This window comes from Neoarius graeffei, chromosome 27 (genome assembly GCF_027579695.1).
Source record: "Neoarius graeffei isolate fNeoGra1 chromosome 27, fNeoGra1.pri, whole genome shotgun sequence".
NCBI lineage: Eukaryota > Metazoa > Chordata > Actinopteri > Siluriformes > Ariidae > Neoarius > Neoarius graeffei.
Genome location: NC_083595.1, coordinates 16294667 through 16309576, shown reverse-complemented (window position 1 = coordinate 16309576; position 14910 = coordinate 16294667). Strand labels below are relative to the sequence as shown.

At 46.0% G+C, this 14910-nt stretch overlaps 1 protein-coding gene across 1 annotated transcript in view; it reads left to right on the top strand.

Moving 5' to 3' along the window:
• Positions 1-14910, top strand: part of gucy1b2 (guanylate cyclase 1, soluble, beta 2) — a 62887-nt gene that overhangs the window by 7242 nt on the left and 40735 nt on the right. Inside the window, exons 9-10 of the mRNA XM_060911542.1 lie at positions 2251-2467; positions 14124-14444. Coding sequence (XP_060767525.1) covers positions 2251-2467; positions 14124-14444 — 538 coding nt within the window. The remainder of the gene's footprint in view (positions 1-2250; positions 2468-14123; positions 14445-14910) is intronic.

Genomic DNA, 14910 nt, shown 5'->3' with positions numbered 1-14910 from the left:
AGGGTTGTCTTCCACATTTCCATTGAGTTCTGTATGAAGGTCCTTAGGTTCCTGTTGATCTTATACAGTTCCAGACATTCCAGTATCCATGTGTGTGGCATTGAGTCGTAGGCTTTCTTGTAGTCAATCCAGGCAGTGCACAGGTTGGTCTGTCTCTTCTTACAGTCTCGGGCGACTGTTCTATCGGCCAGTAGCTGGTGCTTGGCTCCTCTGGTGTTACTGCCAATTCCTTTCTGTGCCTCGCTCATGTATTGAGCCACATGCTTACTCATTTTTGCCGCAATGATGCCTGACAGGGCCTTCCATGTTGTGCAGAGACAGGTAATTGGCCGGTAGTTGGATGGGATGGGTCCCTTCTGGGGGTCCTTCATGATTAGGACTGTCCTGCCTTGGGTTAGCCATTCTGAGTGGGTTCCATCCCTCAGCAGCTGGTTCATCTGTGCTGCTAGGCGTTCATGGAGTGCAGTTAGCTTCTTCAGCCAGTACGTATGGATCATATCGGGGCCTGGTGCTGTCCAGCTCTTCATCTTTGACACTCTTTCTTGGACGTCTGCCATTGAGATGGTTACTGGTTCTTGTTCTGGGAGGTTGCTGTGGTCAGCTCTTAGGTCCACTAACCATTGGGCATCGGTGTTGTGTGATGCCTTTCTTTCCCATATGTCTTTCCAGTATTTTTCCACCTCAGCTCTTGGTGGGTCTGACCGGTTGTTGTTCCCCTGCCATTGAGAGTACACCTTGGCTGGTTCAGTGGAGAACAGCTTGTTTATTCTCCTGGCCTCTCCTTCCTTGGTGTATCTCCTCAACCGGGTGGCCAGAGCTGTTAGTCGCTGTTTGGCAGTTTCGAGTGCCTCTGGTATGGAGAGTGAGTTGTACTTCCTGGGCGCCCCTTTATTCACCATGTTCCCTTTCTGTAGTTCAGCTAGCTGGCTAACTTCTCTCCTTGCTGCCTTTATCTTGGCCTCTAATCGTCTCTTCCATGGTGGATACTGTTTGTTATGTCCCGAGCCCACCTTGTGTCCAAGCATCTCCATGATTACTGTTGCTGTACTGTGTATCAGCTTGTTGGTCTCAGTGATGGTTCTTGTGGAGATTGTCTTCAGAGCAGCATTCACATCTACTAGTAGATCTTCTGAAGGTACTTGGCAACTCAGCTTCGGTATTTGTCGGGGGCAGTTGGGTCACAATCTTCCTTCTCAGATCAGCAGCTCTTGTGTTGAGGCTGTTAGCTGTTGGGGCGTGGTACCCAATCTCTGGTTGTGGGGATGATGACATCTCCCCGCTGACCTGTCTTCCTGGCTCCCCCTTGCCGTAGCATCGTTGATGTATTTCATTAATCTCTAGTTGTGATAGCAGATTTCGATTATGGATGTTGGAACACTGGGCTAATAGCTGTTTCTTTGTTAGCCTTGATTGTGGGTTTCGAAGTATCCAATGGTCCCACATTCTCTGCATGTATCCCCTCTCTCTGGGATTGCTTGTATAGTAGCATTCCAGCAAATCCGTATTTTCTGTCCTCGTTCATCAATGTCTTGTTCCAGTAGCCCATTTCTCATCAGTTTGCCCTGGTTCCCTAGCAACTGACGCAGACCTTGTTGACCCGGGCGACGTCTGAGCCGGTATGACTCTATCAGTTATGTCTTCACTCATTCCTGAGGTAGGCTGATATATCATGAGGGGTTTTGCCTAAGGACCCTTACTGGATGATGTTTTGCCCCGACCGGGATTCGAACCCTGATCTCCTGCGTCATAGTCAGTGAGCATTACCACTGTACTATCCAGCTGATTATATATATATATATATATATGTGTGTGTGTATATATATATATATATAATCTGTGCATGTTAAGTAATATATGATCATTATCATATACATCTTATACATATCACATACAGTACATTTAATTCAGATATTTTGCTAACAATTTTTTACATAATCAATTTATATGTGGGGTCGTCATCAATATCACTACTGTTAACGATATAACTAAATAAAACGGTTCATAAAAATTCAGCTGACACAACTAACTGAGAAACAAAAGCAGGAATACTTGATATTCCACAGCATTTAATAACAACAATAACAATAACCTTATGGCTAATACAACACAAGTATTGACATCAACCTTTCCATAACTCTCAACAACAAATTGATTCCTCAGTCCCATATGCAAAACAAGTGCAAAGCCACCAGGTCATGACATTACTGTAATACTGTGTGTGTGTGTGTGTGTGTGTGTGTGTGTTTACAGCTGACTGTAAAACAGACTGGCGTGAACATACAGAAATTTGTGCCAGGGCTGCAACAGGCAGGGATCCGCCTGGATGAATACTTCAGTGTGGTCCATCCTGAAGTAACATTCAATATATACAGCATCAAGAAGTTTATCAACAGCCAGTTTGTACTGAAGACTAAAAGGGAGATGCTTCCGAAAAGCTTCCAAAGCCAGTCCATGCTCAAATTACGAGGTATTATTTTCACTTAGAAAGTATTCATTCATTCATTCATTCATTCATTCATCATCAGTAAGCAATTTATACAGGTAAGGTCAGAGTGGATCAGGAGACAATCCAGGAGCACAAGGCCTGGAGACATTCTGTATGGGACACTGATCTATCACACATACAGTACATTCATACCCAGGGGCAATTTAACACAGCAAATCTAACTATCAGAAAGTTTATGGGAGGTGGGAGGAAATCCCTTTGGACATAAGAAAAATATGTACAGAAACTCCACACAGATACTAACCCTGATGAGAAATCTGTTAGGGTTTTGCTGGGATTCGAACCTGGTTCGTTGGTGTGATAATCCAGCAAACCCCCACTAGGCCACCAGGGGGATGACTCAAATGCAGAGGCGTGAGGCAGAAGTAGAAAAAGTATCAAAAAGGTTTATTTACAATATGTACAAAAAATATCCAAAAAGTAAAAATACAAAAACGCTCAGAAGATATAAGGGAAAAAATAAAAAATCCAAAAGTACAAAACAAAAGCCAAAAAACAGAAAAGAAAAGGCAAAAATACCAAAGCTCAGAAGATCCAAAAAAAACAGTAACTACTAGGTCCAAAAGAAAAGCAAAATGCAAAATAAAGAACTCGGTACAGAGGAAACTGGAGATAAACATAACAGCACAAAGACTCCGTGACAAGAGGACTGAACTAAGGGGGTATAAATACACAAACTAAATTGAACACAGGTGAAAATAATCAGGACTTAACAGGCAATTAACACAAACACAAAACACAGGAACAGTGGCGGCCTCTAGAGGCCAAAACAAACATGACACGAAAAGGAAATAACAGCGGCCTCTAGAGACCAAAACAGTCCTAGTCCTAACAGGACCCCCCCCCCCAGGAGCGTCTCCTGACGTTCCCAGGGCGATCCGGATGGGCCGAATGGAAGTCCCGACACAGTTCTTTATCTAGGACATCCCGAGCAGGAACCCAGCAGCGCTCCTCAGGACCATAGCCCTCCCAGTCCACCAGATATTGCAACCCGCCGCGGACCCGGCGGGAGTCAAGCAGGTGATGCACAGTGAACACAGTGTGACCCTGGAAGATGCGGGGGGTGGGGGGTTCCTAGGGGCAGGGGCATACGTAGACGTCAGTACGGGCCGCAACAGGGAAACATGGAAAGTGGGGTTGATCCTCAGAGTCCGGGGCAACTGGAGCCGGTAGGAGACAGGGTTCACCCTGCGCACCACCTTGAAAGGGCCAATGTAGCGAGGAGCAAGCTTGCGGTTCTCCACCTGCAGCGGAAGGTCCTTAGTGGACAGCCAAACCTGCTGCCCAGGGCGGAAAGCGTGTGCAGATCTTCTATGGCGGTTGGCCTGAGTCTGGTTGGTTCTGGAGGTCTGTATGAGGGTCTTGACCTTGCTCCAGGTCTTGCGACACCGTCTCACATATTGGTTGACCGAGGGCACCCCCGCGTCCTCCTCCTGGTCCGGGAACAGAGGTGGCTGGAACCCGAATTGGCACTGGAATGGCGACAGCTTGGTGGCCGATGACTGCAGGGTGTTGTGGGCATACTCTGCCCATGGCAGCCAGGTGCTCCACGATGTCGGGTTATCCATAGCCAGGCCTCGCAGGGTGGTTTCCAGGTCCTGGTTGAGCCTCTCCGTCTGACCATTGGACTGTGGGTGAAACCCAGAGGAGAGGCTGGCAGTGGCTCCGATGACCTTGCAGAACCCGTGCCACACTCGGGAGGAGAACTGGGGCCCTCGGTCTGAGACGATGTCCTGTGGAAGACCAAAGACTCGGAAGACATGATTAAACATAAGTTTCGCTGTTTCAAGAGCAGAGGGGAGTTTGCACAGTGGTATGAAGCGGCAGGCCTTGGAGAATCTGTCAACTATGACCAAAATGACCGTGTTACCTTGTGACTCAGGGAGACCCGTGATGAAGTCGACTGCCACGTGGGACCAGGGACGCCGGGGAATGGTCAGAGGATGCAGGAGACCCTGGGGACGCTGTCGTGGGTTCTTGGTTCTGGTGCAAACCTCACAGGACAGGACAAATGACCTTACTTCCTTCTCCATGTTAGGCCACCAGAAGCGTCTTTTCAGGAAGTCCAGGGTCCTCCGAGCTCCAGGTGGGCGGTGAGAGGGGAAGAGTGACCCCACTGGAGAACCTTGGCCCGGGCTTGATGTGGGACATACAAGAGGCCCGGTGGCCCCGTCCCAGGACCGGGGTCCTGGCATTGAGCTCGTCGGACAGCCTCCTCAATACCCCAGCGGACAGGGGCCACAATCCAGGACACAGGGATAATAGGCCCGACTTCATTCTCCCTGTTAGTGGCAGAGAACAGCCTGGACAGTGCGTCAGGTTTGGTGTTCTTGGAGCCGGGGCGGTACGAGAGGGTGAAGTCAAAGCGACTGAAAAACAGGGCCCACCTAGCCTGTCGAGGGTTCAGTCTCTTGGCTTGCTGGAGGTACTCCAGGTTCTTGTGGTCAGTCCAAACCAGGAATGGATGTTGCGCTCCCTCCAGCCAGTGCCTCCACTCCTCAAGGGCCAGTTTGGACTTCCGGTGTAGCGACTAATGGAGTAGGATGCGTTTCTCCGAGCTCCTGCAGCAACCTTTAAAAAAAAAACTATTTTAGGTACACCTTTTGTATCTTTTTTCGGTGTGTGTGTTCTCCACCACCATAATTTGAATTTAACGCTGTTTTTTTTGCCGATCTAAATGCCTCCAAAGCCTAAAGTGCCTGTGCAGCCACCGCAGCCTGCTTTGCACGTTGCATCCCCGCTTTGTAGTGATTCTCCTTCTGGTCTGGCCGAAGCCGCAGGCGGCGCTGCTTTCCACGACTTTAAGGCCGAGCTGGTCTCGTCACTCCGTGTTGAGATGTCGGCTATTTTTAAAACTGAGCTTCAGGCTGCCTTGACCGAAAACTTGTCAAATATCAAGGCTGAGCTACAGGCAGTGAAGACTGAATTATCCAGTAGCATTACAAACATCCAGTCCGATGTGTGCACTCTGAAGACTACCGTAGGTGAAATGGAGACATCGCTGTCCTCCTGCGCCGACGAGATTACTACCTTACAGGCTAAAGTGGAGCATCTGTCAACTGAACTGACGAGATTGGACAATAAATGCGAGGATTTGGAGGCGAGATCGCGGCGTAACAACATACGGCTAGTGGGCATTCCCGAAGACTTTTCCACCTCCTTTACTGCTACAGCTGTTTCCTCTCTGCTCAAGGAGGCCTTTAACCTCGCGAAGGAGCCTCTCGTGGACCGCGCTCATCGTACTCTCCAGCCGAAACCGAAGCCCGGAGAGCGCCCGCGCCCCATAATCGCTCGTCTGCACTACCATACAGACTGTGTGGACATACTGCGCCGAGCCAGGGCTCAGCAACGGATCAAGATTGGAGACATGAGTTTTTCTGTCTTCCCCGACCACACTCCGAGGACGGCCCATGCCCGAGCCTCCTTTAATGAGGTCCAACGCCAGCTCCGCGAAATACCAGGGATTCGCTTTGGTTTGCTGTACCCGGCACGCCTCCGGGTCACTCAGAACGGTGCAGAGAAGGAGTTTAAATCACCAGAAGAGGCCAGCGCATTCATCAGATCGCTCAATAGTGAGAGAACCGAGAAATGATACACAACCTTGAGGAAGCAGAGTCAGTTAATATTGACAGTTATTAATTTATTTTATTTGTTTCCTCTTTTCTTTACTATTCTCATATACGCACACTGTGTGGTTTTCAGTTTTCACTTTAACTTGGACTTGATTGGTTGTACCGATCTGTCAAATGTTGCTAGGACTGCAGGAGCTCAATCCGAAGCTCGATAGTCATGCTCAAAGCCGCAAGTTTTCGTTTTGGGGATCTGACTCCTTGTGGAGTTAGCACTGGGTTCTCCATCATTTGGGGATGGGGTTGTTGTAAGTGCAATGGGGTGGGGTGGGGGGTGCAATGGGGTGGGGTGGGGGGTTCAATTTGTAAGTGTGGTGTTTTTTTTTTATTATTATTTTTTGTGTGTGGGTTTTTTTTTTGCGTTTTTTCCCCTCTTTTCCTTCCTTCCCTGGGGGTCCGCTTTCAGTCTATTTCTATCTCTAGGAACTTAACATATGTCCACCAATGCTCGTACTTCTGATATTCCACATATTGGGTCCTCTGTGAGATTTTTGAGCTGGAATATTAATGGCATGGGGAGTCCAATTAAGAGATCAAGGATATTTGCTCATTTGAAACGTCTTAAAGCTGACCTAGTGTTTCTGCAGGAAACCCACATGTGCGTCAAAGATCAGGTCAGACTTAAATGTTCCTGGGTTTCTGAGGTGTTTCACTCTAATTTCAACTCTAAAGCCAGGGGGGTTGCTATTTTAATTGGTAAGTCAATCCAGTTTTCAGCTTCTAAGGTGATATCAGACAAAAACGGCAGATACTTAATTGTTACAGGCACGCTATTCCATACTCCCGTTTTATTAGTTAACATATATGCCCCCAATTTTGATGATCCACACTTTATGAATAAACTTTTTGAATGTCTTCCCTCATTGAACAACAGCCTTCTTATAATTGGAGGGGACATGAACTGTGTAATTGATCCCAACCTAGACCGCTCTAACCCACGAACTCTGATCCCTTCTTTAATGTCAAGGTCACTTTCAGATTTTATGTCTAATAACAGTTGCATTGATCCTTGGAGATTTTATAACCCTTGTACCAAGGAATATTCATTTTTTTTCTCAGATGCATCAGTCTTTCTCTCGGATTGATTATTATTTCATTGATGCTAAACTAATTCCCAAAGTACTGTCTGTTAATTATCACCCGATTGTTATTTCTGACCATGCTCCTCCCGATTGTTATTTCTGACCATGCTCCTCTTTCTTTAGATATTCAGTTTTCTTCACAACCCCGTTACTCAACACCTTGGAGGTTCAATACATTACTTCTCTCAGATGATAAGTTCACAGAATTTATTGCAACTAAAATTGATGATTATATCTCTATAAATCAGAATGATATGGAACCTGTTTCTTGTTCACTGCTGTGGGAATCATTAAAAGCATACTTGCGGGGACAAATTATTTCCTACTCTGCCCACTTGAATAAGTCCCGTAAAACCAAATTGCAAGAACTCTCTATTAATATCACCAAATTGGACCAACAACTTGCTACTTGCCCCTCTCCCAGTTTACTTAAACAACGTGTTGATTTACAGACTGAATTTGATCTCATCACCACTAGTGATGCAGAGCGACTTCTCTTATGATCACGCTCCACATATTATGAACATGGCGACAAGGCAAGTCGGCTCCTGGCTCATCAACTGCGTTGCCAGGCAGCCTCACGTATGATCCTTCAGATAAAAGATTCATCTGGCTCATTGTATAAGGATCCCATTACCATTAATTCTGTTTTTCACTCATTTTATTCCTCTTTATATACATCTGAATCTTCACCTGACACCACTGAAGTGAATTCATTCCTAGATAGCCTCAATTTTCCTGTGTTAAGCTTAGATGCTGCTAAAAAACTAGACTCCCCATTAACGGTAGAAGAAATCACTCTCGCTGTGAGTAGCATGCAAAATAACAAAGCTCCTGGCCCTGATGGATTCCCAGTTGAATTTTTTAAGAGATTTCAGGAAAAATTGCTCCCTTTACTGCATGCTGTTTATAAAGAATCACTGGAACATGGCACTCTCCCTCCCACTTTAAGGCAAGCCTCCATAAGTCTCCTCTTAAAAAAAGATAAGGATCCAAATCTCTGCAGCTCATACAGACCTCTCTCATTAATAAATGTAGATGCTAAGATCCTTGCTAAAGCTTTGGCCTGTCGCCTGGAAAACATTGTACCAACTATTGTCTCACATGAGCAAACTGGATTTGTTAAGGGGCGGCAGTTATTTTTTAATGTCCGCACACTCCTAAATATTATTTATTCTAAAACTACCACAACAACACCCGAAGTAGTAATCTCGGTTGATGCAGAAAAAGCTTTCAACAGGGTTGAATGGGACTATTTATTTACTGTACTAAAGAAATTTGGACTGGGAAATGGGTTCATTTCATGGATACGTCTCCTTTATACATCTCCACAAGCAAGCATCTCCACTAATGGCATCCAATCCAGTTTTTTTACTCTAACCCGTGGTACCAGACAGGGGTGTCCCCTATCTCCTCTATTGTTCGCACTAGCTATAGAGCCCTTGTCAATCTTTCTGAGGTCCTCCTCAACTTTTAGAGGGATCTCACGATTGGGCACAGAATTTAAGTTGTCACTTTATGCTGATGATTTATTGTTATATGTCTCAGATCCTGTCCTTTCCATTCCCACAATTTTATCTGCTTTCCAGAGATTTGGATCATTCTCAGGCTATAAAGTGAATATCTCTAAAAGCGAATGCTATCCTATTAATGCTTCAGCATCACAGCTTACACAGTCAGATGTCCCTTTTAAGATGAATCTGTCTGGCTTTAGGTATCTTGGGATCAGCGTTACCAGAACGTTAAAGTCACTTTTTTCTGCTAATTTTTTACCTTTAATGTCTAAAATTAAATCTGACTTCCAAAGATGGAGAAGCTTGCCTCTCTCATTAATTGGAAGAATTCACGCAGTTAAAATGAACATCTTGCCCAAATTTCTATTTTTGTTCCATTGTCTCCCACTTTTCCTGCCAAAGCAGTTTTTTAAAACAATTGATCAAACTATTTCTGATTTCTTATGGTGTGGAAAGGCTCCCAGGATCCATAAATCCATACTTCAGAGATGTAAATTCAATGGTGGATTGACACTTCCGAATTTCCAACTGTATTATTGGGCGGCACATATTCATAAAATTTCATTTTGGTTCAAATCTACCAATCTGCCATGGTGCTACTTGGAGGCACAGTCATGTCTTTCATCCTCCTTACCTGCTTTACTTACCTCTTCTATTCCATCTAACCCCTCTGGCTTTACAAATAATCAAGTGGTTCTCTCCACACTTAAAATTTGGTATCAGTTTAGGAAGCACTTTAAATTTAAGTCAGCATCTACATTAGCTCCTTTACTGAAGAATAATTTATTTCAACCTCCGTTTACAGATTCAACCTTTCTTGCATGGCATAATAAAGGCCTGAAATGTTTTAAAGACCTTTACAAGGATGGTATTTTTCGCAGCTTTATAGATCTCTCAAAAGAATTTCATCTCCCACCTTCTCATCTCTTTCGATACTTTCAAATTAGACACTGCGCTAAAGCTTTGTTTCCAGTTTTTCCTTCCTTACCGCCTACTCTACACTGGGAGGTGTTTTTAAACTGCGATCCACTTCAAAAATCATTTATTTCTAAAGTTTATAACGAACTTCTTTCTTTTGATTGCTCACCAGTTACTAAAGTTAAGACTGCCTGGGAAGATGAACTGGATCTAAACTTGGAGGATGACTGGTGGGACACTGCTCTTAAGAAAATTCACACAAGCTCATCCTGTGCTCGTCTCACACTTATACAGTTTAAAGTACTGTTTAGAGTCCATTTTTCCAAAGCTCGATTGTCTCAAATCTATCCCAGTATTGCTGACAAATGCAACAAATGTCATGCCTCATCCTGTAATTTAACTCATATGTTCTACTCTTGTCCGCTACTCTCTTGCTTCTGGTTGAATTATTTTGATACCATGTCTAAAATACTATCAGTGACCATAAAAGTCTCCCCCCATGTTGCTATATTCGGGCTCCCAGAGGACCATAACCGGTTTACCTCTCATCAATTGGATATTTTAGCTTTTACTTCCTTACTGGCAGGACGCCACCTTCTACTCCACTGGAAGTCGACTAAAGCTCCCTCGAGTCGTCAGTGGCTCAATGACGTCATGTCTTTTCTAAAGTTGGAAAAGATCAGATATTCAGTGAACGGTAACTCTGCTAAATTTTATAACAAGTGGCTTCCCTTTCTTACATTCTTCCACTCTCTCCAGTCTCTGCCCCCTAACTGACGGACCCTCTCGCTCCCTTTTTTTATTTATTTTAAGTTTTTTTTTTCCCTTTTGGTTTTATTTGTACTGTGCAGTTTTAATATTTAATTATTACATAATAGAATTTCGTTATCAATTATTTTTATTTTTTGTATTGTGTAATGTTCTTGTTTGTATGAAAAAAAATCCTAATAAAAATATTTTTAAAAAAAAAGGGCCAGTTTGACCGCTAGCAGTTCTCGATCCCCCACATCATACCAGGACTCCGCAGGACTCAGGCAGTGGGAGAAGTAAGCGCAGGGGTGCAGCTTTCCTTCCGAACATAGAGAGAGCACCGCGCCGACACCACTGTCCGAGGTGTCCACCTCCACGATGAATGGTTGGGAGGTGTCCGGGAGGACCAGAATGGGTGCCGTGCAGAAGCGGTCCTTGAGGTCTTTGAATGCCTTTTCTGCCTGAGGAAACCAGACATAAGATCCACCTGTCCCTTTGGTAAGGTCTGACATGGGTGCTGCTACAGAACTGAAGTTCCTGATGAACTTGCGGTAGAAGTTAGCGAATCCTAAGAACCGCTGAACCTCCTTAACGGACTTGGGAGTAGGCCAGTCCCGGACGGCCAGGGTCTTGGCAGGGTCCATTTGGAGTTGGCCTGTCCGTACAATAAATCCCAGAAAGGAGACCTCGGGAACATGAAATTCGCATTTCTGGGCCTTGGCGAACAGATTGTTCTGTAGCAGCCTCTGGAGAACCTGGCGGACATGGTGGCGGTGCTCCTGCACGGTCTTGGAAAAGATAAGGATGTCATCGAGGTAGACAAAAACGTACAGGTTAATCATGTCCCTTAAGACGTCGTTGATTAGGGCCTGAAAAACAACTGGTCCGTTGGTGAGTCCGAAGGGCATCACCTGGTATTCGTAGTGCCCAGACGGGGTGTTAAAGGCAGTCTTCCACTCGTCTCCCTGTCGGATACGGATGAGGTGGTATGCATTCCGTAGGTCCAACTTGGTGAAGACGGTGGCGCCTTGGAGCAGGTCGAAAGCAGTGGACATCAGCGGAAGGGGATATCGGTTGTGCACAGTGATCTTGTTCAGGCCCCTGTAGTCGGAGCCCCCCATCCTTCTTGCCGACAAAGAAGAAGCCGGCACCAGCAGGTGAGGTGGAGGGTCAAATGAACCCAGAGACCAGGGTGTCTTTGAGGTATTCCTCCATGGCCTTGCGTTCTGGCTGAGAGAGGGAAAACAGTCTGCCACGAGGAGGGGTAGTCCCAGGGAGCAAGTCGATGGCACAGTCGTAGGCCCGGTGCGGAGGAAGAATGGCAGCCCTGCTCTTGCTGAATACCTCCTTGAGATCCCAGTACTCTGTGGGAACTTGAAATAACTCGGTGAGGTCAGGGGGCTCGGCAGGAAACACAGGAGAGCTAGAGAGCAGACAAGAGGCATGGCATGCAGGGCCCCATTCCACAACCTGGCTTGTTACCCAGTCTATGCGAGGGTTGTGGCGAATAAGCCAAGGAAGGCCTAGAATAACTGGGAACTCAGGTGAAGGAATCAGGTGCAGGGATATTTTTTCCTTGTGACCTTGAGACTGGAGGAAGACTGGAGAAGTAACTTGGGTGACTCTTCCATCACCTAACGCTTGGCCATCGAGGGCAGACACAGACAGTGGGACTTCAAGAGGTGCAGTCGTAATATTGATGCTTTGGGTGAAGTGAATATCCATAAAGTTCCCAGCCACCCCTGAGTCTAACAAAGCTTGACAAGAGTGGACAGACTCACCCCAGGAGATGGAGACCGGGATGTAGATTCCTTGGCCAGGAAGTCCGGGAGAGAGGGTAGGCCCCGTCACAACCCTCCCTCGGCTGGATGGGGCGGTCCTTTTCCCAAGAGTTCGGGACATGATGCTCGGAAGTGACCAGGCTTGCCACAGTAGATGCAGCACTTGTCCCTCCTTCTGCGCTCCCTCTCAGATACGGAGAGGCGAGTACGACCCACTTGCATGGGTTCTGGACAGTCACTGAAGGAGGTAGACGGTCTCCAGGTAGAGGTAGGGAGGCTGGGGGGGCTCAAGGCTTGGTGGCGTTCTCTCATCCTGTTGTCCAGACGAATAGCATGTGAGATGAGGGTTTCGAGGTCACTTGGGCATCCAATAGAGGCCAGACCGTCCTTGATGGGGTCAGACAGACCATGGTGGAAGGCTGACACCAGGGCAGTCTCGTTCCATCCACTTACTGCTGTGAGCGTCCGGAACGAGATGGCGTAATCTGCGATGCTTCCTCCTTGCCGGATGGACATGAGCTTTCGGGCTGCGTTGGTACTGATGTCCGCCTGATCGAAGACCTGAAGCATCTCTTCAGAAAACAGCTGGAAATCAAGGCACTCAGGTCCCTGTCTTTGCCAGATAGCAGTAGCCCAGGCTCGTGCCTTACCAGCTAATAAGGTGATCACAAAGGCAATCTTGCGGCGGTCCGTAGTGTAGGTGGTAGGCTGAAGCTCAAAGGTGAGTTGACACTGGGTAAGGAACTCTCGGCACTCACTGTGCTTGCCGTCGTACCTCTGTGGTGCAGGAAGGCTGGGTTCGCGAGGTGAAGAAAGCAGCATGGCAGGAGGCACAGGAGCAGGAGCTAGATCAGGAGATGCAGGCAGAGATGTCAGCTGTGCCAGGGTTTTCCCAATTTGCTGAAGCAGTTCCTCGTGGTGAGCAAGGGCCTCACATTGGCTGGTGAGCGTATGTCCATGAGCGTCCATGGTCGCTCCGAAGCATGTCAAAGCTGCCATAATTCCCTGAAGGTTGGCTGGGTAGACAGTTGAAGCAGCCTCTGCTGAGTCGGTCATGACGGAGTCTTTCTGTTAGGGTTTTGCTGGGATTCGAACCTGGTTCGTTGGTGTGATAATCCAGCAAACCCCCACTAGGCCACCAGGGATGACTCAAATGCAGAGGCGTGAGGCGGAAGTAGAAAAAGTATCAAAAAGATTTATTTACAATATGTACAAAAAAATCCAAAAAGTAAAAATACAAAAACGCTCAGAAGATATAAGGGAAAAAATAAAAAATCCAAAAGTACAAAACAAAAGCCAAAAAACAGAAAAGAAAAGGCAAAAATACCAAAGCTCAGAAGATCCAAAAAAAACAGTAACTACTAGGTCCAAAAGAAAAGCAAAATGCAAAATAAAGAACTCGGTACAGAGGAAACTGGAGATAAACATAACAGCACAAAGACTCCGTGACAAGAGGACTGAACTAAGGGGGTATAAATACACAAACTAAATTGAACACAGGTGAAAATAATCAGGACTAAACAGGCAATTAACACAAACACAAAACACAGGAACAGTGGCGGCCTCTAGAGGCCAAAACAAACATGACACGAAAAGGAAATAACAGCGGCCTCTAGAGGCCAAAACAGTCCTAGTCCTAACAAAATCACTGAAACAGCATCATGAAATAACTTGTAAAACAGCTTGGTAGGTGATGTACACTTTTATATACTGTACATGCGTCACATGTGCTGGCATTAACAATTGACCTGAATCACCCACTCAGTGGTCGTAAAGGTGGTGTGCTTAATCAGTTACAGCTTTTTAAGTTTAACTGTTATGGTAGAGAAAGAAAATCATTTGTGTTTGACTCCAGTGCATTCAAGAGCATGATTTAAACAAATCATAGAATAACAGTGTTGTGTAATTCAATGTATGGTATTTGCTGTAAATATGTATTTAAGGTCAGATGGTGTGGATGGAGTCACTGCACTGTATGGTGTATCTCTGCTCTCCTAAGCTGCGCAGCCTGCAGGAGCTGGAAGAGCGCGGCCTGCACTTGGCCGACATCGCTCAGCATGACACAACACGAGACCTCATCCTGCTCAACCAGCAGCGTCTGGCCGAGATTGAGCTCTCAAACCAGCTCGAGCGTAAGAAGGAGGAGCTGCGCATTCTCTCTCGCCATCTGGAACTCGAGAAGAAGAAGACAGAGACACTGCTGTATGCCATGCTGCCACAACATGTTGCTAACCAGCTCAAAGAGGGCAAGAAAGTGGAGGCAGGTAAAGGAGGAAGTGGATTGAGATATTCACAAGGCCATGAGACGTCCTTATTAGCTCATTTATACACAATAGATCTATTATATACAGAGTTGCAGATGTGTGAAGGTACCATTGATCTACACTCACCAGCTACTTTATTAGGAACACCCATACGCCTGCTGTTTTATGCAGTTATCTAATCAGCCAATCCCTTGACAGCAGCACAATGCATAAAATCATACAGATACAAATCAAGAACTTCAGGTAAAGTTCAGTTAAAATTCACTTCAAACATCAGAATGGAAAAAATTGTGATCTCTGTGACTGTAGGTGAAAGGTTTTCACACACATCAATCTCTAGAGTTTACACAGAATGGTGCAAAAAACAAAAAAACATTGAGTGAGCAACAGTTCTGCAGTTGGAAACACCTGAGTAAAAAAAGAGGTTCGAGGAAAACTGCCACGTTGTTTCGAGTTGCCAGGAAGG